Source organism: Polistes canadensis, unplaced genomic scaffold (genome assembly GCF_001313835.1).
Source record: "Polistes canadensis isolate GaletaPanama2010 unplaced genomic scaffold, ASM131383v1 scaffold_209, whole genome shotgun sequence".
NCBI lineage: Eukaryota > Metazoa > Arthropoda > Insecta > Hymenoptera > Vespidae > Polistes > Polistes canadensis.
Genome location: NW_014569756.1, coordinates 32,840 through 56,077, shown reverse-complemented (window position 1 = coordinate 56,077; position 23,238 = coordinate 32,840). Strand labels below are relative to the sequence as shown.

At 27.5% G+C, this 23,238-nt stretch overlaps 5 protein-coding genes, 2 long non-coding RNA genes and 1 other non-coding gene across 12 annotated transcripts; 5 read left to right on the top strand and 3 right to left on the bottom strand.

The window, feature by feature from the left end:
* Positions 1-381: 381 nt before the first annotated feature.
* Trnat-agu lies at positions 382-455 on the top strand. Its single transcript has one exon. It is a non-coding gene; the product is annotated as a tRNA-Thr (tRNA).
* Positions 456-1,272: 817 nt separating this feature from the next.
* On the top strand, positions 1,273-7,778 carry LOC106789962 (transient receptor potential cation channel subfamily V member 5). Its single transcript, XM_014754550.1, is given in 15 exon segments — positions 1,273-1,363; positions 2,329-2,507; positions 2,594-2,662; positions 2,728-2,941; positions 3,504-3,693; positions 3,776-3,929; positions 4,293-4,547; positions 4,635-4,717; positions 4,789-5,334; positions 5,526-5,691; positions 5,775-6,036; positions 6,633-6,814; positions 7,067-7,183; positions 7,305-7,430; positions 7,510-7,778. Coding segments are annotated over 15 exon segments (2,778 nt in total). The 3' UTR covers positions 7,654-7,778.
* LOC106789967 lies at positions 5,815-8,491 on the bottom strand. Its single transcript, XR_001382046.1, has 3 exons — positions 8,371-8,491; positions 8,166-8,248; positions 5,815-6,004 (listed from the first exon to the last, which is right to left on the bottom strand). It is a non-coding gene; the product is annotated as an uncharacterized LOC106789967 (long non-coding RNA).
* On the top strand, positions 7,818-8,826 carry LOC106789966 (coiled-coil domain-containing protein 103). Its single transcript, XM_014754555.1, has 3 exons — positions 7,818-8,061; positions 8,125-8,384; positions 8,462-8,826. Exons 1-3 carry the CDS (start codon positions 7,909-7,911, stop codon positions 8,769-8,771), a joined length of 723 nt encoding a protein of 240 aa, XP_014610041.1. The 5' UTR covers positions 7,818-7,908; the 3' UTR covers positions 8,772-8,826.
* Positions 8,827-9,431: 605 nt separating this feature from the next.
* On the bottom strand, positions 9,432-10,715 carry LOC106789968. Its single transcript, XR_001382047.1, has 2 exons — positions 10,627-10,715; positions 9,432-9,638 (listed from the first exon to the last, which is right to left on the bottom strand). It is a non-coding gene; the product is annotated as an uncharacterized LOC106789968 (long non-coding RNA).
* Positions 9,633-17,537, top strand: LOC106789961 (probable phospholipid-transporting ATPase IIB). Of its 3 annotated transcripts, XM_014754549.1 has the most exons (15): positions 11,162-11,253; positions 11,392-11,425; positions 12,010-12,154; positions 12,244-12,516; positions 12,609-12,851; positions 12,913-13,101; positions 13,182-13,759; positions 13,838-14,254; positions 14,358-14,523; positions 14,605-14,983; positions 15,063-15,303; positions 15,385-15,551; positions 15,629-15,832; positions 16,134-16,512; positions 16,556-17,537. In XM_014754549.1, the coding sequence occupies exons 2-14, from the start codon at positions 11,400-11,402 to the stop codon at positions 16,265-16,267; spliced, it is 3,162 nt and encodes a 1,053-aa protein (XP_014610035.1). In that variant the 5' UTR covers positions 11,162-11,253; positions 11,392-11,399; the 3' UTR covers positions 16,268-16,512; positions 16,556-17,537. The 3 variants fall into 3 exon arrangements, with proteins under 3 accessions (XP_014610033.1, XP_014610034.1, XP_014610035.1); XM_014754547.1 differs by lacking the exons at positions 11,162-11,253; positions 11,392-11,425 and adding an exon at positions 9,633-10,130; XM_014754548.1 differs by lacking the exon at positions 11,392-11,425 and having other exon boundaries at positions 10,867-11,253.
* A 68-nt stretch (positions 17,538-17,605) lies between these two features.
* LOC106789963 (probable phenylalanine--tRNA ligase, mitochondrial) lies at positions 17,606-19,620 on the bottom strand. Its single transcript, XM_014754551.1, has 5 exons — positions 19,531-19,620; positions 19,239-19,359; positions 18,449-19,170; positions 18,085-18,377; positions 17,606-18,008 (listed from the first exon to the last, which is right to left on the bottom strand). The coding sequence occupies exons 2-5, from the start codon at positions 19,250-19,252 to the stop codon at positions 17,718-17,720; spliced, it is 1,320 nt and encodes a 439-aa protein (XP_014610037.1). The 5' UTR covers positions 19,253-19,359; positions 19,531-19,620; the 3' UTR covers positions 17,606-17,717.
* A 24-nt stretch (positions 19,621-19,644) lies between these two features.
* LOC106789964 (zinc finger CCHC domain-containing protein 9-like) lies at positions 19,645-21,705 on the top strand. Of its 3 annotated transcripts, XM_014754554.1 has the most exons (4): positions 19,645-19,887; positions 20,160-20,677; positions 20,744-20,943; positions 21,016-21,705. In XM_014754554.1, the coding sequence occupies exons 2-4, from the start codon at positions 20,163-20,165 to the stop codon at positions 21,522-21,524; spliced, it is 1,224 nt and encodes a 407-aa protein (XP_014610040.1). In that variant the 5' UTR covers positions 19,645-19,887; positions 20,160-20,162; the 3' UTR covers positions 21,525-21,705. The 3 variants fall into 3 exon arrangements, with proteins under 3 accessions (XP_014610040.1, XP_014610039.1, XP_014610038.1); XM_014754553.1 differs by having other exon boundaries at positions 19,645-19,882; positions 20,160-20,943; XM_014754552.1 differs by having other exon boundaries at positions 20,160-20,943.
* Positions 21,706-23,238: the final 1,533 nt, after the last annotated feature.

The following is a 23,238-nucleotide window of genomic DNA, read 5'->3' as shown; positions in this document are numbered from 1 at the left end:
TATTCGAAAGTATTTTTTAAAAATTCTATTTTTTTTAGAAAGATCATAAATAGATTTACGATCCTATTTGTGAGCTTTCATTGATTATTTTTTTTTCACTTATAATTTCTTCTTATAGCACATATTGTAAATTTATTACTTAATAATATTAATCGATATAAGTATATTTGTAAAATAATTATAGAATTATTTAACTATCATTATTTATACATATTCTTTCATTATTTTGATTGTTACTTGCATTCTATTAATATGATAAGTTTTTATTGTAATATTTATTGTAGTATAAAAAACATGATTTTCTAATTATTAAAATATACATATCATATAAAAATACTATAATTTTACTTAAATTAGGCATATTGTAGTTGTATTCACATCGGCGCCGTGGCTTAGTTGGTTAAAGCGCCTGTCTAGTAAACAGGAGATCGAGGGTTCGAATCCCTCCGGGGCCTACTATAACCCAAATCGGGTTAATAGTTATTTTTTTTTTCACTCTATTTATCAATTAAAGTAATTATTACTTTTTTTTTTTTATTTCACAATATTTACGTAAGCATACTATAAATACTAATAATAATAATAATAATAATAATAGTACAACAATATAAATTATTGATGCATATAACTACTGCTACCACCACAAATAATAATAAATATAATAATAAATCATTATATATTTTATATACACACACAATAACATAAATAAAATATTAATTTTACACAAGCAAATACCTTAATTGTCGAATATATAACAAAAAATTAGAATACACATAAAACATTGTTTTAAGGATGTGGTTAAACTTTTTACCGTTGTGGAATTTTTTATCATTTATTATAATTTTCGTCTTGTGGCTTTAATCCAACAGGATTTACGATTTTATTTATCAAAACCGAAAAGGATATCCTTCTGGATAATTCTGTTATTAAGAATTAAATTGACAAAAATTGTGGTTTTTATTTCGTCGTATCTTTGATATTATCTCTAATAAATAACAATTATAAAATGTATACGTAAAATCTATACAAATGTAACTAGAATTTGAAATAAGGTATGAAAATGTAATATGGCATGCTATAAGAAATGTCATATTTATTACAAATAATTTTAATATCAAGTTATGCGAATGTATGAATCTGAATTAGTGTAATCAATAACGAAGGAACTTTCCATGGTAACCGAAGTGGTATTGAAAGTATATCAGTTCGATTCTTCGTTTTAATTAATTATTCTTGTTCTGGAATAAATATTGATTATTTTTATTAATTAATATGGGAAATACCGAGAGCAATGTCGCAAGTAGTGTCAAGAAACAAACGGATACATCGTCTATAGTGCTTTATAAATTTGTAGATCTGAAAGGTAAGTCATTTTAATAAATATAATAACATTTTTATAATATTTACCATGAAACATAAAAACATATAAAATTCAAATAATATCATAAATAAAAATACAAATATTTTACAATAATATTCAAAACAAATAAATAATTATTAGAGTACGGAAAGAACATAACTCAGTAGATAAGTCAACAAAATGAAATTCATTGCATGAACGTCTAATAGATGACGCTATATACGTTTCGCGAAAAATATGATAAAATATTCAAACTAATGAAATATTAAACAATTAAATAATTTGATTATAAACATCTATATAAATCAAAATTAAAATATTCTCTTAAATTTTGATAGATAAAAAATAAATATTCCTGAAAAATATTAAATATTGACACGTTGAGGTCGATGAATTCATAAAGATAAAAGCTAAAAAGAATTTATTACAAATTTACATCTTTATCTTTAGCATATTATCCTTGACACGAAAACGTGAATGAAGCTTTTCGGAGAGAATCATCGACAAATAAACAGAGTATATAAATAATCAAAATCATTATTGATGAGTGCGATAAGAATATAAATATACGCATTTATAAATATGACAAATTAGATTATACAAATAATTATTATAAACGAATCGTTAAAATGTCTACCTCGTTCTTTCTAAATCCATTATTATCCATGAGTCATACGTGCTAAGTTTGAAAAGTAAAGTGTTACCGCTGCTTCGATATTCGCAAGTGCTCAACTTGACGATCTAAATACTCGCAGATATGACGTAATAGATTAACGTGCCTTCGAACATCACAGATTTCATTTTACTATATCAACGAGAGAAAGAAAGAATGATGCCCGAACATTTTTTAATTCTCAACCCTGTGAAATTAAACAAATCGTAAAAGGAATAAGCGAAAAAGAAAGAGAAAGATAATGAGTTGATCTTATTTCAATATCTAAGAATGTGATACTCATTCATATTTATAGGGGGTGGATTATTCGTGGATATGATGAAGAGAGCTACGCAAACTAAACAATTTGCGGAATTAGATCATGCCTTGAGAACGAAGGTAGAACCATTTTTATACAACAAAGGGAAAGGTAAATGGATACCGATTGAAAAATTAGTGTTATTAAGAAATAAAGATCGGCCGAGACATAAAATGGTATATAACTAACTGTCAACAATATGTTTTAAATAGATAATACGTTTAAAATCATAATGATTTAATATTGAAACAAATAATTTCAGTTACCACCGTTAAAGGCTATGGAAAATCCAGCGGATTACGATATAGACAAAGATTTGAATGATGATGACGTTGACGAGACTAAAATAGGTAAGAAATATTAATTATAAAGAGTATTCAATTATTTAGTTATGAGATACCTGTAAAAATTTATTAAATAATTTTTCTAATAGATAAAAGCAAGCACAGATTAGTATGTTGGAGTTTGAGCGAAAGAGGAGCAGTCGGTGAAACTATTTTACATTTGTGTATGTTGCACGCGACAGCCATTCACGCGGACTTGGCAAAAAGACTGTTACGCTTTTATCCGAATCTCATAAATGACATTTACATAAGCGATGAATATTACGGTGAGTCAGTTAAAATCTATAATGAAACTAACATATACAATATTACACATTCATGAATACGTTAAAACTTCAAATCACGAGTAGGTTCTTATCGATTTAATGTCGTTACGGTATAATCATCAATGTCTAATAATTCAACAATCAATCAATCGTACCATACCTATACACGTTATAATCATTAACGATTAGAATCTCTAAGACGAGACATTAACGTACGGCCTCTGGCAAATCTACTGCAATTAATTTTACGACTTTTATACATCGTGAAGTTATTTAACATCGAGGTCAAGTTGATTTTCCTAACCTATGTCGTGGTATTTTTTTTATTTTTTCATTATATCACAAATACCTTATAGTTAGTCATAATCTATTTACGTGCTTATTTGCGTGCATCAGCCAAGTACGTGTACCTAAACCAGGTGGATGTTTCGATAGACGAAGGTCACGACTACTCCTTTTACACTGCATAATGATAACGATGAAATGATTCAAAAAGTTATTGTCAGATCGACTGTCAAATTCGATTTAATATTTACAATTTATTTTATTCCATTTTTAATAGGGGAAAATGTATTACACATAGCAATTGTTAATGAAGATCCAGCTATGGTAAAATATCTTTTAGATAGTGGAGCTGACGTTCACGAACGTTGCTTCGGTAATTTCATGTCTCCCGAAGATCAGAAAGCTTCGAGATATGATAGTTTGGATCACGAGTGGGTTTGCGTTGCCCCCGAAACGAATTACAGCGGGTATAACAATTAAATCTGAACTAATGGACATAAAAAATGGAAGTCGATTATTCTTCATTAATTTTAATGGATTTTTTATTAGATACGTTTATTGGGGAGAATATCCTCTCAATTTTGCAGCATGTTTAGGTCAAGAGGAATGCTACAGGCTCATATTAGCAAGAGGTGCTGATCCTGATAAACAAGATACCAATGGAAATACTGTATTGCATATGCTCGTCATTTATGAAAAAGCGGTAATTTTTATTACTTTTCTTATTTATTTATCAATTGTCTATAATTAATATAAATGTGAAATATATGCGCCTGCAACTATGCAACACTTTTGTGTTGCAATTGTCGATAATATCGGTAAACAAATTTTCTTGTGCCCCTTCGATAGGCAACACATTTTTTGAAGCGTGTAAAACGAGTTGTCTATCGAAAGAGTTAAATAAAACTAGCTTACCAACTTCTAGCAGCAGTTACCTATATTATCAACTAGAATAAAGTTTTGCATATCTCCAAGCGCGAAATTCAAAAAATTCATATTACCCTTATTACAATAAATATAAATGATGTAATATAAATGACTTAACTACAAAAAGAATCTTTTATAGGCAACTTTTGACATGGCTTACGAAGTTGGTGCATCATTGTCTATTAGAAATGTTCAACACTTAACACCATTAACATTATCAGCTAAATTAGGGAGAGTTGAAATGTTCTTTCACATTTTAAATATCGAGAGAGAAATTTATTGGCAAATAGGAAGTATAACGTGTGCGGCTTACCCTTTATCGCAAGTTGATACGATTGACGTGAACACAGGAAATATTAGTCATAATTCTGCTCTAAATCTCGTTGTTTTTGGCGTAAGTTTGAATAGAATTTAGTAAAACTAAATATGATTAACAAAAATAAATATACAAATTATAGTATTATTTTTCTTATTTATTTAGGACAAAGACGAGCATCTAGAATTATTGGACGGTACTCTGGTTGATCTTTTAAATGCTAAATGGAATACTTTCGTAAAGGATCGGTCAGTAATAAAAAAAATAAAATAATTAATTAATCGGAAAATTATACTGAAATCTTTTAAAATTTATATAGATTTTATCAACAATTTTATCTATTTTGTTTCTACTTCATTCTATCACTAATAAGTTTTACTTTACGTCCTGGACCATCATGGACGTTGGAAAATCCTGCCGCACCAACGACCGTTGCAAGTACCGATCCAACTTTTAATATTTCCGATCCAATGATCATGGAAACTAGACGAATTTTAAAATCATTGCGAGTTGATGATCTCTCAGAGTCGATTGCTAAAAATCTAACTACGAGTTTACTCTTGGAAACAAAATTAGCAAAAAATTCTAACAATGTTCTAGATAAAATTTCTTTGCAACTAATGTCGAATATGACTTTGATATTGAAAGATGCTTTGTTACCAATTCTATTATCGACGTTAGAAGAAAATAATACTTTAGATCGATTAGATGGGAGCTTTATTAATCACACTTTGAATAATGAAAATCATCTAAATATTAGCACGATTAATCGCATCAATACAATCAATGATTTACTTAAATTCAATTCTACGATGAGGGGTAGTGGTTTCAATGGTGTTACTGAAATTAATAAAAAGAAAAGTTGGTAAGTAAAATTAGGAATATTTATCGGATTGTCTAATGATTAATAAACTAAAAATAAATATTAATTGATATAATAAAAAAAAATATTTTGCAAAATATTTGAGAAAAATAAAAAGAAATACTTGTAAGAAAATGTTGAGATTAATTTTTCTATGAAAAGATTGTTTCAAATTAAATATGATTACAAAACAGGTGGCAAACGTTTACAGAAGAATGCAGATTAATGCACTTAAATTCTGCTACAGCAAAAATTCGTTTGATAGCCGAAGTGTTAATGGAAATTGCTGCTGTTCTTTATATCGCGGCTGCTTTAAGGGAAGCAAGATTTTTAGGATTGAATATGTTCATCGAGAATCTCGTAAAAAAAATTTTCTTCTTTAACACTATATTCTATAAACAAAAAATTAACAATAAATATAATAGCAATGATTTATTTTGCAGATGACAGCACCATCCCGAGTAATGTTTTTATTTTCCTGTTGCCTTTTACTTTCATTTCCAGCGTTGAGATTAACTTGCGCCGACGAAGTTGAAGATATGCTTGCTGTAGTCGTCATGTTAACGACAGCACCATATTTTTTATTTTTTTGTAGAGGCTTCAAAACCGTTGGTCCATTCGTTGTAATGATTTACAGAATGATCATGGGTGATCTGCTTAGATTCGTTGCAATCTATTTGGTATTTGTTATGGGATTTTCTCAAGGTAGTTAATTACTTTTGTATGTTATGTGTAATTTTTTTTAATTTTATTTTCCTAAATAATATCCACAATAAAATTGAGGCATTTCAATATTTAAATATAAAAGATATGCGCTTAAAACAAAAAAAGAAGCTCGTCCCTTTTAATGTGCAATTTTTCCTATACATCTCTATAAAAAAAAATCTAATCTATATATATATATATAGATTACATTTATATATATACACATATACATATATACATATATCTACGCACATAAATAATCATTATACCAATTAAAAGAAGACATTGAGAAGAACCAAGTAATTGACCCTTGTATATTTGAAAGAAATAGTGTTAACTATTAAGAAGTATTCTTTTTAATCGGACACTGAACAAAGCTTATCAAACTCATTTAAAATGCTCGCTCTTTTAATATGCAATTTTTTTTCTATATATTCTTAGAAAAAATTTCGTCTATATATATCTGTACACATAAATAATCATTATTCCAATTAGAAAAAGTCACAGAGAACGTTTCCGTAATTGACCTTTCTATATTTGAAAGAAATAATGTTAACTGTAAAATAACAAGTATGTTATTTTTTTTATAATTCTAGCTTATTACATCATATTCTTATCCTTTGACAATCCTAATACGCCAGACGGCGTCGACGATTCAACAACTAATCCGATGCCATCTCCAATGGAGAGTGTCATGGCAATGTTTCTTATGAGCATGACGAATTTCGGTGATTACTATGGAGCGTTTGAAAGAACAGAACATGAAATGGAGGCCAAGGTAATGTCACAGCAAGAATGCAGAATATTACTGATCTCAAACTGGCATCTTTATGATACTATTACGCAAAACGCATGCTTCATTTTAATTTCCACATATGCTAAAAAAAACACAAATATTAAAAACTCAAACATAAATATTTATGATAAATTATTTTAAATGATGCACATATTATACATTTCAAATAATTTTCATCACACGCTAGAACAAATTAAATATTTACAAGTAAAATAATTCATTTCCATTTTACAGCTTCTTTTTGTTATTTATATGGCAATTGTTGCAATTTTACTCGTTAATATGTTAATCGCTATGATGGGAAACACATATCAAAAAATTGCTGAGACAAGAAACGAATGGCAAAGACAGGTATATATATAAATTGTTAATAACAAAAAAAAAAGTAATAATAATGATAAATTGATACTACGCATACAAATTATTTTATATGGAATTGATGATTAAAATCACATCTGTTCAAAAATTGTAGTGGGCACGAATAGTTTTGGTAGTCGAAAGAGGAGTGAGTCCTGCGGAAAGATTAAAAAAATTAATGGATTACTCACAACCGATGTCAGATGGTCGAAGAGCATTGGTATTGCGTTTAAATCAAACGGTAAATTCTATTCAAAAATATTAAAGATAATTTTAGTTCTTTCTTGTTTCAACGATGATTAATATTAAAACTATTTTAGGAGGAAGATAAGGAAGAAATGAAAGAAATCCTTGAAATGAAAAGAACGCATGAAAGATTCTATAAGAAGAGGCAAAGCAAACTAAAAGAAAAAAATCTGATATCTGAAACAGATGTCATTATTACCAGAGATTCTTTACACTAATTCTCGATAATATATTCAAAACCTTAATATTATAACGCAATGAAAAATATGCTGTAATCTATATTTTTAAATGCAAATGTCTTATTCTTGTACTGTATTGATAAAATCATAAAAGAAAAATGTTTTGGAATTAGCGTAACCATGGTAATAAAGACTATATCTTTACCAAACATAGGTTATCATTACTTGTTCTATCAATTCAACATGAGTTGACTGTACATTCAAACTGATATTTGTATTAATAATTACAATAAAATGAGTATATTGAAATCACCAATTGATTATAAAATATTGCAAGACGAGTTGTACGAAGCACTCAAAGCAGATGAGTTATATAAATTACAGAATGATGCAAAAATCAGAGCAGTGGAACAAGGAGTACCTACTTATGAACATTTTAGACAAATGGTGAACTGTTATCAACAACAAAAATATAGAATAAATGTTACATATACTTTTTATATTTAACAGGTAAACGGAGCACATTTAAAAGCTTTAGAACCAAAGGATACCAAATCTAAATCTAATTCGCTGGCATTGTGGAATTCCATGAGCACAAATCATAGATCAGAATGTTTACCTTTGATGTATGAAACTAATGAAACAAAATTAAACGAAGAAAAAGTTAATGAATTTGCTAATACGATTCCAAAAGATTACAAAACGTTTATCCAAATGTGGAGAAATACTAATGATAGTAAAATAAAATTTTTTTACCTTTACAATACCAGGTAACGCATAACTATCTTTATAGAAAAAGCAAAAGATAGAAATATACTCAGCTACATAATAATTAATCTTTTTAAAGGGATATTTTAAAAGATAAAATATTCTATAGCGAGATTCCTCCATTCTACCTCACTGACATAATTAACACATGTCTTGAACATCAAAAACAAGAATCTTTGAAAGTAGAAGAACTGAAAGGAATAATAGAAATTCTAACAACTTTAAGTAAATGTAACAGATTTAATCTGGCAATAAATTTCATGTCGGACAACGAAAAAGAAAATTGTTCTCAATTGCTTCAAAGCCTAAAAGATAAAGTAAAGGACAAAGAGATAGCATTAGAACAAAATGTTATTACATCACTAATTAAAAATTATCAAATAGTCTAATCAAATAATGGATGTGAACTAAAGAAACAAATTTGTTGTTAATTTCAAGTGTACCAGTAACATAAACTTTGTTTGTCAACAAATAATATATATATATATATATATATATATATAATGAAAATAATAAAATATAATTAAATAATAAAAGAATAATTAATAAAATAATATAAAGAGTCCAATTATATTAATTATTCCTAATCAAGAAAAAAAGATATGTAATACTCTGAATAAATATTTAGGAGCATGCGTAAATGCACACACACGTGATCGTAGAATGCCAAATATGGACGTGCACGATATATCGTCGTATTGCGGGTATCGCGTATTTTGAAGCACAATGAACAGTTAGAAACAAAAGATATAAAAAAGATAATTCATCATTATCGCTTTGGAAATGCACTGTAACACATCGTAATCTGATATTAAAAATTAATCAAAAATATCTAAGAAGATAATGCGTTACGTTGAGATTAATAATAACTTGTCTCTCAAACGATTGCACACATACTACTACATCCAAGAAGGAAGAGATACAGTCTCGTTAGTGTATATGTGATTGTTACTTCTTATTGTAAATAAAAAAACCGGCAGAAAATATATAATATTATAAATATAAATTATTCGGTCGGACGATAAAAGAACAATAAGCATTTAAATAGATCGTGTTATCGTCTTGTAAGACGATGAGGTTATTATTTAGATATATGAAAAACAAAAAGAAACGATACTGTTATTGCAAATGAAAAGCTTCATCCTCTTCTTCTTCTTCTTTTTCTTCTTTATCTTCATCTTCATCTTCATCTTCTTCTTCTGCAGTTTTTTTGTTGAATTCTCTCCGTCAATGAGTTGAGAATTTCTCAGCAGATACTATGTGTGAAAAGGATAATGAGAGTGTTACTTTGGGTCACGTGATATTGTTGCATCGTAAGAAAAAAAAGTTAATAAAATACATAAGCTAATGATACAAAACAGAGGAATAGTTATTTAAAATATTTCTAATATATATCGTTGAAATAAACCAACGTATGAGAGACAAACTTATAATAATAACTATTATTATCATTATTATTAATATCTCTCTTAATAAGGAGAGATAGCAACAGAAAGAAAGAAAGAGGGTGATTAGAATAAAAAAAAAACATTGTAATAACGCGTATTGAATATTGTGATTATTGAAAGAAAGAGAGTTATGAGGTTGGAAGAGATGCCACTGCGGCTCAGTTCGGATGAGCGGGACTTTGAAATGGACGAAGAAACCGATTATCTTCTTCAACCTCCTGAAGATAGTATACGACTTTTGACATCTAGAAGACGACGATTTAATAATTGTTCCAAGTTCCTTAAAACTAGTCTGTGCGGGTAAGTAAACAAAAATATAATAAGTTTGCTTATTATAATATGTATTTCCAAATTCAAATGTAATAACATAAATGACTTTCATCTTTTGGTTCTCTGTTGGAAAACAAAATAAATTTTAATATTTCGGGTCTTTCGATTTAAGAGAGATATTTCTATCTTAAGATTTATTATATATTATATTATTAATTTTTATAGTTTTTTTTTTTATGTGTAAATCTTTTTATGACATTTGATATATATGCCTAGGGAATTTTTTATCACAATTTGATATAACCTTAAATTTTTCTTTATATGTTTTAATAATTAAAAATTATAGGTAATTTTATTTTTAATTTACATGTAAATTTTCTAAAAATGAAATTGAGTATATACCTCTAGGGAATTTTTTGATACAATTTAATATAACCTAATTTGTTTTTTCTTGTATATATATTTGTTTATAATTAACAAATCTATAGAATTTAATGACACGTTTACTTTATTTATGAATACTCACCAAATATCATATTCTTTCGAAAGAAATAATTTCATAGTGATTGAAATAAGGTGTAAAAGTAACTGCGCGTTATGAGCTTGCAACGTTATCCTCCCTGCTATTGGTTTTCTGCGTTAAATCAATGATAGAGATTTTTATCAGACTTCAGCTGGTATATTAAACTTGGATGCACTTCTAATTCGAGAAATGAGTTCATCCAAACAATTCTAATAAACAGTGAAAGAATTAATAACAATTTTTCATTTTTGCTTTTGCACCATAAAAAAGAAATTCATTTTAAATGTTAATTGATATAGAATAATAAAATCAGTGTATATTTGCTGCGTAAATGTGTCGAATATACGTGTGAATACATGGTCTACATCTTCTCGTAATTATATGTTCCTCGTTTGACAAAATGATGTCATAACAAAAATCCAGTTGGACGTTGATAAGAATAACATTATCTACGATATTTATAAGTATTCTGAAAAAAGCATTCTTCGTTGAATATCTTCATTATAAATATTACATGTATTAATTCCATGAAGAAAATATCTAAATGGAGACACAAAGCAACGTAATAAGACTTTCGAAAGAAGACATACCGTTAATATCAAGACCACGAAATAGTAATTCGTGGACAAGGTGATATGTTTTTTAAATGACATATAATATAGATATATACATCCACTTAATCATAAGTACATATATATATTATGACTAATTTAATAGGGGTATAATTAGATATTGTCAAATGATAATATTTCAAAACTTTTATTTCAGCTGGCAAGATGATAAATATAAGTAAAAACTTATTGTTAGTGATTTTATAACTTATATGCCATTATATACAAGGGATTCTGTAACTAATGGTACAAATGAACAAGGGATAATTCTACATGAAAAACTAAGTGAAATTTATAGAATAAAATTTGTTCATATAAGGCTTCATTTTCGATAAAAATTAATTTAACAATTTGTCGAGTATAAGTGCACTTGACTAAGCTTGTAATTCTGGAAACTACTAAAAGTTTCGTTCGATAAACATAAGAATAGAATCGATACTAGAGACATTATTATACTAACAATGTTTGTAAACATAGAAGCACAAATAGTATATAACCGAAATATTCGAAAGTGAAATGGTGAAATTCGTCAAGCTAAAACTGAATCAAGTGTATGCATACTTGACATTTTTAAACTTATTTTACTCGAAAATAAAACCTTATGCGAACAAATTTTATTTCACATTTTTGACTAAACTTTTTATGTAGAATTGTCCCCTGCTCGCTTGTATCACAAGTTACAGGATACTCTGTATATATAAATTTTCATGATAATTGACCCAATGTATTTTGAAGGAAATTTTTGTATACGCATCGTTATTTTAATTATTTACAGATGTTGTACGTGGATGTGGAAAAGATGTTGCAGAGAACGAGAATTAAGGGCAAGAGTTATTCATATTGGTCAACCCATGTATGAAAAATTTCCTACCAATGTAATACGAAATCAGAAATATAATGTTGTTACTTTCTTACCTATGGTAAATATTGTTATTGTACAACGAATATAATTATATGAAATTTGTTTGTAATCGCAATGAATAATTTTTTGTGTCTTTGTTTTTGTTAGGTTCTCTTTCAGCAATTTAAATTCTTTCTTAATCTCTACTTTTTGCTCATGGCGATATCTCAATTTATACCGGACATAAGAATAGGATATTTATATACATATTGGGGACCATTATGTTTCGTTTTGACCGTAACCATTTGCCGAGAAGCCATAGATGATTTCAGAAGATATAAAAGAGACAAGGAAGTCAATGCTCAAAAATATCAAAGATTGGTCAAAGGTTTGGATATACCGGAATTAGTTCCAAGTTCTAAATTACGAGTTGGCGATTTGGTACGACATTTAAATTTACAAACAAATATTATTTTAATTATCTTATTAAATTAAAGGTGAAAATATAATTATATTATTGTTTTCTCTAACAGGTGATTGTAGAAAAAGGTCAAAGAGTACCAGCGGATTTAGTATTGTTACGTACAACAGAAAAATCAGGCGCATGTTTTGTAAGAACCGATCAATTAGATGGAGAAACAGATTGGAAATTAAGATTGGCGATACCGGCTACTCAAAAGTTAGAAAATCATTCCCAACTGTTTGATATAAAAGCAAGTTTATATGTTGAAAAACCTCAAAAAGATATTCATAGTTTCATTGGTACATTTACACGTGTAAGTATTCCAAATTGATTCCAATTTGAGAATTGTATTTATATATGTGTTATATTTACAGTATGATGGATACAGCAGCGAAGAAAGTTTGGGAGTTGATAATACTTTATGGGCTAACACTGCTGTAGCATCCGGATCTGCACTTGGGATAGTCGTTTATACTGGACAAGAAACAAGATCTTTAATGAATCATTCTGCACCAAGATCGAAAGTTGGCTTGCTTGATCAAGAAATAAATCAATTGACTAAGGTATTTAATGTATAATAAATAAATCTATAAATGTTTTATTTTTGCTTCGTCACGAGTACTATTTTAATATGATTTTATAGGTCTTATTTTGTGCAGTTATTGGGCTTGCATTGGTCATGATGTGTTTAAAAGGATTTAATGGTCCTTGGTATCGTTATATGTTCCGTTTTGTTTTATTATTTTCTTATATTATACCAATCAGTTTAAGAGTAAACTTGGATATTGGGAAAGCATTTTATGCTTGGTGCATACAACGAGATAAAGACATTGCTGGTACGGTTGTAAGAACAACTACAATTCCAGAAGAACTTGGTCGTATATCCTACCTTTTGAGTGATAAGACTGGAACATTAACGCAAAATAAAATGGTTTTTAAAAAATTACACATGGGGACAATATCGTATTCTCAGGAAGCGTTCGACGAAGTAACATCTGTGTTAAAATTCTGCTATACTAGTATGGAAAATTCTCCAACTAACCTACCCGTGCATAGCGTTAAAGTAAGAAGATCTGAAAATACTAGAATTTATGATGCCGTACATGCTTTAGCGTTATGTCATAACGTTACACCAGTTTATGATGAAGTCAGTGTATCTACTAATTTGGATTCAGTGAGTGTAGAAACAGGAGAGACTGGAGATACTGGTTCTATTCAAAGGTAAAATTTCATAAAAATAAAAATAAAAATATAATTCTTATCACATACACTTTTACTTTTATTGTTTTTATATTTCAGTCAGGCAGAAGCTGATCAGCATTATTACATGCCTGAGCAGAAACGTAATTACCAAGCTTCAAGTCCGGACGAAGTGGCTTTAGTTAAATGGACAGAAGAAGTTGGATTAGCTTTGGTCAAACGTGATTTAAATTCTATGCAATTGAAAGCTCCTAATGGAAAACTGTTAAATTATACTATACTACAGATATTTCCATTCACTTCTGAAACAAAAAGAATGGGTATAATAGTCAAATCAGAAGCCACCTCGGAAATTGTATTTTATTTAAAAGGTGCAGATGTCGTTATGTCTGGAATAGTACAGTATAATGACTGGCTGGAAGAAGAATGTGGTAATATGGCACGCGAAGGATTAAGAACATTGGTCGTAGCAAAAAAGAATTTGACGGAAGAACAATACCTTGATTTTGAAACGAAGTATTTGAAAAGAAATAAGTTTTATAATATATATATATATATATATATTCGTTAATATAAGATTAATTTATTTTTCTCTACATACGTTTTATCTTCTTCATAGATATAATGCTGCAAGAATGTATGTTAGCGATCGTGTTTCAAGAGTTACAGCTGTCGTTGAAAGTCTTGAACGTGAAATGGAATTGTTGTGTGTAACTGGTGTAGAAGATAGACTCCAAGATGGAGTGAGAACAACATTGGAATTATTAAGAAACGCAGGAATCAAGGCAAGAATATTATGCACTTAAAAAATAATACATTAGATGTATAAAAATAATATTCTATTGTAATTCGATTTATATTTTCAGGTATGGATGTTGACTGGCGACAAATTAGAAACAGCAACGTGTATAGCAAAATCTTCTTTATTGGTTTCACGTACGAAAGGACTTCATGTTTTTAAATCTGTTCTTACGCGAACTGATGCGCATTTAGAACTAAATACTTTCCGTAAAAAACAAGATTGTGCCTTAGTTATCAGCGGTGACTCATTAGATGTATGCTTACAATATTATGAACAAGAATTTTTGGAACTTGCATGTGGGTCACCTGCTGTTGTTTGTTGCCGTTGTTCACCTACACAAAAAGCTGATGTTGTCAGTCTAATACAAAGACATACTGGTAAAAGAACAGCTGCCGTTGGTGATGGTGGTAATGATGTATCTATGATACAAGCTGCTGATGCTGGTACACATAAACATAATTTTTATATATAATATATAATAATATAATTTATTTCACATATTAATAATTGAATATTTTGTAGGTATTGGCCTTGAAGGTCTTGAAGGTCGTCAAGCTTCATTAGCTGCAGATTTTTCTATCTCACAATTTAATCATCTTTCTCATTTATTATTAGTTCACGGTAGAAGAAGTTATAAACGATCAGCTGCATTGAGTCAATTTGTAATTCACCGAGGTTTAATTATTTCGACAATGCAAGCCGTATTTTCAGCCGTATTTTATCTTTCTTCGGTTGCCTTATATCAAGGATTTCTTATGGTTGGGTAAGTCTGTATACATATACATGATTTTTCGTTATATACTTGTGATAAAATATTAAATATGTTATAAAATAATATTTACAGATATGCTACGATATATACAATGTTTCCTGTTTTTTCTTTGGTATTGGATAAAGATGTGTCAGGAAAAATTGCGCTTACTTATCCAGAGCTTTATAAAGAACTCAGTAAGGGTCGATCACTTTCTTATAAAACATTCTTTATGTGGGTATTGATAAGCATATACCAAGGTATGCAATAATAATAATAATTTAACATAAAGTGTATAAATAAAATATAATTATTGTATAAAAATTTAATTTTTCAGGAGGAGTAATAATGTATGGTGCACTTATTATGTTCGAAGATGAATTCATTCACATAGTAGCAATTAGCTTTTCTGCGTTGGTTTTAACAGAATTAATAATGGTTGCCTTAACGATTAGAACATGGCATCATATTATGATCTTAGCAGAGATCTTTTCTTTAGCACTGTATTTATTATCTTTAGTCGTTCTAAAAGATTATTTTGGTAAGTATAATTTTCCTATTTATATAATTTTTTTCTATTTAATCCAATTAACCGCTTAAGTCTCGGGAAAAATCTTGTGGAAAGATCTAAGCAACGTTATCGTATTCTTTTTTTATTAATCTGACTGACAAGTAACAGTAAACTAAAGCGCACTGACTTATGCAGGATTCTAATGCACTGTCAGTCGCTTATGATGATCAAATATTGTGGATCTTTTCCACATGAAATGCTGCTTGGGACTTATAAATGGTTAATTAATTATAATAATTATCTATAATTTTATTACATTCTCTTAAAACAGATGCCGAGTTTATCAAGACAACTGATTTCTTATGGAAAGTATTAGTCATCACTTTAGTTTCCTGTATGCCACTGTATATCTTAAAGTTTTTAAGAAAAAAATTCTCCCCACCGAGTTACACCAAATTGTCATGAAGTACATATATCAATCTTATTATACCAAAAGTATTACAAACGATAAAACATTAATTTATATATATATAAAACTAACAGCAAGAGAAAAAAAGTATTCATGTTTGTATATCGGTTATTTTTTCATATTATTATCAATTTGATTGATCGATTTCAAAATGCTGTTGAAAATTTTACACAAAAAAGGTATATGCACCATTTTATCCACTAACTATTTTTGTATAAATTCTAAGCAAAAAATAATATTAATATATATATATATATATATTAATATATAATATATATATATATATATATATATCTCAAGATATGAATTGCAGAACTTAAAGTTCTTCAATGTTGTAAATTATATTGGATATTTATTACATCAATATCTATAGTCAATCAGAGCTGTCCTAGTTAAAATCGACTGAAAAAAAAGATTAAAAAAACAACAAGTTCAATGTAATTTCAATTATTGCTTTAAACACGATGCTATTTATATTTGCTTAAAAAATTTATAATGCTAATTTAATTTCTAATTGAGAACAGGAATCTCATCGAAAAGAAAAAGTTTAGTACAGAACTTGCATTTTTATATGTCAATATTACTGATAATTGTTCTGTGGTTACGTAATGAATCTATTTATTAGTTTATAGAAAATTAAATAAAATCTTTTCTTCCATGCGAGTCTTCTATCGTATAAGATTGCATGGCAATTTATAATTTTGATCTATTTTTCTATATTTTTGATTTTATTATTATATTTATATTTGCCATTAGCAAAAATATTTTCCAATATTTTTATATTTAATATATTTATTAAATATATATGTGTATGGCATGGTAAGAGTAAGGCAATATTTCATTCAATACTTGTAGATCGATTAATTTTTTTAAATAAATGCTATTTAAGTTACAGTTATTGAAATTTATGGATTATTATAAAATATGTATCATGTATAATATTTTATCTGTCTAAACTGGTAATTGGAGATAACAGTCTGTGATTAATCTAAAATAGTAAGAAAATTGCCTTTCGCTATTTAACTTGCTGTAAACTAATGCATACTCTATCAATTAAGCTAGACTTTATTTGTGCAATGAATTAAATCGAATGAAACAAAATATTTAAATGTTAATTGCATTAAACATCTTCTCGTTTACTACTCCTTACATTGTTAAATGAAATCTAAGATTGGCGAACATTTTGTATACAAATATATGTTAAACATGCATGCAGGAGCTACTTGTAATTGTTAATAATCATAATGTTAATAAAACACTATAGATGATATAGTTGTTCCTAGATAAATATTGTTTGTTCCATGATAACATTTATAATTAATTTATGCATAAATAAAAATATATTCCTTCCATTTTATTATCATCTTATTTCCTCTAGAGTATTATATATTATAAATTGCATTGGCATTTATTAAACTATGTAAATCATAAAACTTCATTTATTTTTTATCGTACAGTAACATGAAATCTGTCGGTTACAGCTTTTTCTAATTTACGGTGAACAATATTAACTTCGCTTTTTGATAATGTACGTTCCATATGTCTATAAACTATTGTATAACAATGAGATATTCTTTTGGTTTTAGGATGCGTGAATACATCAGTCAATATAACTTGTTCGATAATATCACCTCCAATTTCTCTGACTAGCTCGTAAAAATTATTTGATGTATACTCTTTATCTTCTGGTAACCAAAAACTTATGTCATTTTTGCATTGTGGATAAATGCTGATGGCCTGTAAATATTTATTTTATAGTCAATATTTTTTACGCACAATATATTTCTCAGATATATTTTTATATTTATTATACCTTGTACTGTATCTGTGTATTAACATCGTCTACTTTAAATTGATTCAAAAAACCAGTGTCAGTACTCCAGAACAATCTTATGTCTGGTATATTGTAGAGACACATAGCTAAACGTTCTAAACCCATTCCAAATGCCCAACCCATGCGATCCATTGCTCCTGATTTGTCTAGAATACTTTGTCTTATAATACCACAGCCTAATAATTCTACCCATTTATTTTCATGGAAAACTTCTAATTCCCATGATGGATGAGTGAATGGGAAATACTGATCAACCCAGCGATATTTTACATCTACCAAAACAATTCTTATAAATTTTTATAATATTTACATTATTTTTGTTTTAAATAAATTTATTTTATACCTTGTCCAAAAATTGCCTTAGCTAAACCAGTTAAAGTACTTTTCAATTGATGTTCCATGATTTTGACAGACTCTAACGTATGGTATCTTTGTTTTTCTGCAGTTTCTTCTTCTCTAGAATCGAATAACTTTAAATCTCCAGAACCATGAACATTTTTAAATATTTCTTCTTTAGTACATATTCTAACAGCGTCAATTTGATGGAAAACAGGATAATGAGTAGAATCTATCTCATCTCTACGATATACATCTCCAACAATGAGAAAATTATTTAATCCCATTGAAATAAGTTCTGCTTGATGTGCAGTCGTGTGAGCCCTCAGTAAAGTGTCTTGATTAATATAATAACAATCAGTTTTTTTCCTACTAAGATGATCTTTTGGAACGAGTAAAGAATCAAAATTTTGTGAGACCGTGACTATAGGATTTAAATTGTCATGTACGCTAAACAATGGGGTTCCAGTTCTATTACGATAACTGTTATAAAAATAATTGACCACCCGCTGACGTACATGAGACAATGGATGATATTGAGTAATGTGTAAATTACGTCCTAATTTTGAAATAATCTGTGGTGTGATATTTGTCCAATTATCAACCACATATTTTTGTCCTAATAGTTCTAACTCATTCGGGCTTTTATTCACACTAGCTATCGTTGACAATTTTTTATCAACTGTTTGCTTTATTGCGTATCTAAAGAGAGCAGAATAAGAATGGTACCTAAAAAATATATATTTAATATTATGAATTGAATTATAAATATTAAATGTGTATGCATGTTTACATACCATTTTAATATCATTATGCTGATATTATAATTATGTTTAGTGATACAATACAGTATATTATTACTTAATAATTTTTATTAAATACCATTATAGTAAATCTATTTTCAGAATTATCCTAGAACTGTAATACACGTATTAAGGTAAATTGAAAAAAAAGATTTGTAATGCTATTATTGTACAGAACATAATTTATCAATATTTTCCATTAATTAATTGATAGAAAAAAAGGTTAACTTTAATGTAAAGATAACGAAAGGAATACTAAATATAAAGTTTTATTATTAGTATATACCTTTTTATTATAAATATTCTTTATTAGTAATGAAATAACTTTTTAATTGAATTTGTATTATTTTGCTTTATATATGAGTGTATACGAACAGCAGCGAAGTATTTCACAGTAAGTGTACTAGAAGAAGTGTAGAGTGCTAGCAGAGACATCAAGTTGCACTAAACTTTTACCAAATTCTTAGCAACAATAAAGTGAAATATTATATAAACATTTTGTGTTTTTATTTATACTGTAAAATATTTTACGAATTTTTAAAAATTTGTAATATCATTAGTAATTAATTTGAAAAATTTCAACTAAATTATTACCAGTTATCGTCTAACTTTTACGACGTGGACACGTGGTGTGAACAGTTAGGTTATACCATTGTTTACATCTATTTTTATATAAAAATAATAAATATCTAATGTGTATATATATAAGTACATTTATTTATTACCTTTTAATAAAATAAAATTTGAAAAAAGTTAATTTTGTTAATATTTTATGTTAATGACTTTATATTTAATGTCTATATATTTATATTATATAAGATATATAATTTTTATAATATTTATATTACATTATATATAATATATATATAGTATAATTACAATAATTATTATATAATTTTATTTATTTTATTTTAGATCATGACAAGGTATACAAGAGCGAAGGGTGCCAAGGCATCAAATGAGCGTTTGCCAAACGATGCTACCCCATGGCACATTATGAAGCAGCAATTAACCGAAAATGAAACAACAGAAAAAAAGGTAAAAACAGCAAAAGAACTTTTAAGTGAAAAACAAGAAACTGATAATACAGCAACCATTAGCTGGGCAAATTTCGATGATGATAAATCCAATAAAAATGTAAATCAAGATACGATACCCAAAAAGAAAGAAAAGAAAAAACATATTAACAACGAGAATAAATCAGAAACCCAAGTAAAAGATAATGATAATTCAGATAAAAAGGTAATAGATAATGAAAATAATTCTTCACAATCGCACCAAGTTTTAAGCAAACGACAAAAGCGTAATATGAAAAGACAAAATAAGAGTCTATCTGATTCAACTACTACAACTTCTACTAACAAGGAAGAATCTAAAAATAATAATACTGATTTTCATGATTCAAAGCGCAGTAACACTAATTACCCTCAAAGGTTCAGTAGAAATTATTCTAATGGAAATAACTTCAACAATAGAGTTAATCAATATAATAATGATAGAATGAGCAAACCGGTTAAGAAGAGGAAACCTCCAAAAATTAGAGATGATCTAGAACATAAAAGAAGAAAGCCTGACTGCGGAGCTATAAAAATGATGTTTAATGGTGTAGAAGTAGAGATAGTCAAATATGATGGATTTCCAGTAAAAAAAGAAGATGCGGAGAGATTAAAAGAATTACGACAAAAGATGGTAATGCAAGGTATGTAAATACTAAAAAAATCTATCTTAAATATTGCAATGATAGATTATAAAGTAAATTTTTTATTTCTAGGTATACCTAAGTCAGAAATTGATAGTGCAATGAAATTGGAAAGAAGAAAAGCTGAGAAGGAATTGGCACGTGCTAAAAAACACGTTTGCTTTCACTGTCGTAAATCCGGTCATAATTTATCAGATTGTCCTGAGCTTGCAAATGAACAATCTGGAACAGGGATTTGTTATAAGTGTGGGTCAACTGAACATACTCATTTCGAATGCAAAGTAAACAAAGCTCCAGAGTACAGATATGCGACTTGCTTTATTTGTCGTGAACAAGGACATATTTCCAACCAATGTCCCGATAATCCTAGAGGAATCTATCCCGATGGAGGAGCTTGCAAGATTTGTGGGGATGTTACGCATTTGAAAAAAGATTGTCCGGATTTAATAAAAGAAAAAGAAGAATCTGTAATAACGGTAGATAAAATTATGGATGGTTCTTTAGAATCTTTGGATGTAACCAGTGATAAAGATAAGAGTATTCACACAAATAACAAAACTGTGAAAATTGTAAAATTTTAAATTATCTCACGAAAATATGTTCTTTTATGTATTATTATGTGTATTATATTTTTTGACCTATAACATACAATATTAATAATAATAATAATAATAATAATGTTTGAACCAATACATTACAAATACAAGATGTATTAATATGATTCATATGTTTATGTATATACAACGCTTTTTGATATAGAAACATTTTTTAAATGATTTCTTTTATATAAAAAACCTGATATCAAACGTGATGTCATATTTATTTAATTAGTGTGCTATAATCTATGCATCTCGTAGTATATTTACATAAAATTTGAATTTAATTAGGAATTCTACTTCTCATTTATATCGTTGACAATACGACATATAATTGTACATACAAAATGAGAATTACTTTCACCATTGCTTACAAAAGAAAATAATTACATGCAATGTGTGTTCTTCTTTAATAAATTAACTTTTTTTTTAGTAAAGTTATTGTAGCTCCAATGATATCAGATCTTCATTATTTACAAAAAATCGCTTTATTAAAGATTAATATTCTATCGTTTATCCATATACATATTCTTATCTACAATAAGCAGCTGCCCTATAAAAACATGATTATCTTAATATTATAACAGAATTCATTTATTTATTTGATAAGCCTGTATTATATTCACAATATATTTGAATAAAAAATATTAATTGAAGCATACATAAGTTTTAACTGAGATTAAAGTAATATGCTTTTAAATAAGTAAAGTAAAATATTATATTTGAATGATTACCAACGTTTAAACTTTCAACTAATTGCAGTTATGCATAACATGATATTTTTTACAATATGTATACATATTTATATGTACTTAAAATAATTATTATATCTTTTAAAGAGTGTGAAGTTTTTATAAATATGTAATACATACGTATATATTACATATTTCGGTTCATATTATACATTTTTATTTTTATATATTATAATATATACATATAATTTATCCATACAGTGAATCCCAGGAGTATTCGTACCACCACTGTTAATTTAAAACAATCAATATTTTCTTGTAACACAATATTTCAAAATTCTTCTACACAGAAGCATATTTTAGGATTATTAAACACTTAAATTGATATAAATTTTATTGTAAAAGAACATTTAATTACAAGAAAAGTAATATTTTACATAACTAATAAGAAAATTGGTCTCACAAGATATACTCAATCGTCTCAAAAGCATTATAAAAGATGCAAGGAAAGATCAACCAAGTACTCTTCTTACAAAAATAATAATTGTATTTTTATATTTTATGAAAGTACAAATATTTTTGTAATACCAATCTTTTATTATTTAAGTAAAATTATATTTCTCTAATAATAAAATGTTTCGTAATAAAATTTATATTTTATATTTATATTTAATAATCCTAAAATAGGTTTCTATGTGTAATAATTTTGAAGCTTTGCATTATAAATAAATATTAATTATTTAAAATTTATATATATAGTGGAAGCAGGTACGAATATTCCTATGATTCGCTGTATATACATATTTATATGTATAAACTCTCCTCTTTTCATTTTTTCAAATCTGTACATTATGATTTTAATATGTTTTTATTATGATCGTAGCAGTAATCTGTTTTGTCTGTAGAATTAAGATTATTATTATTATTATTATTATTATTATTATTACTATTATTATTAATAATGAAATAGATAATTAATAACATTATTAACATATTTAGCATTATTA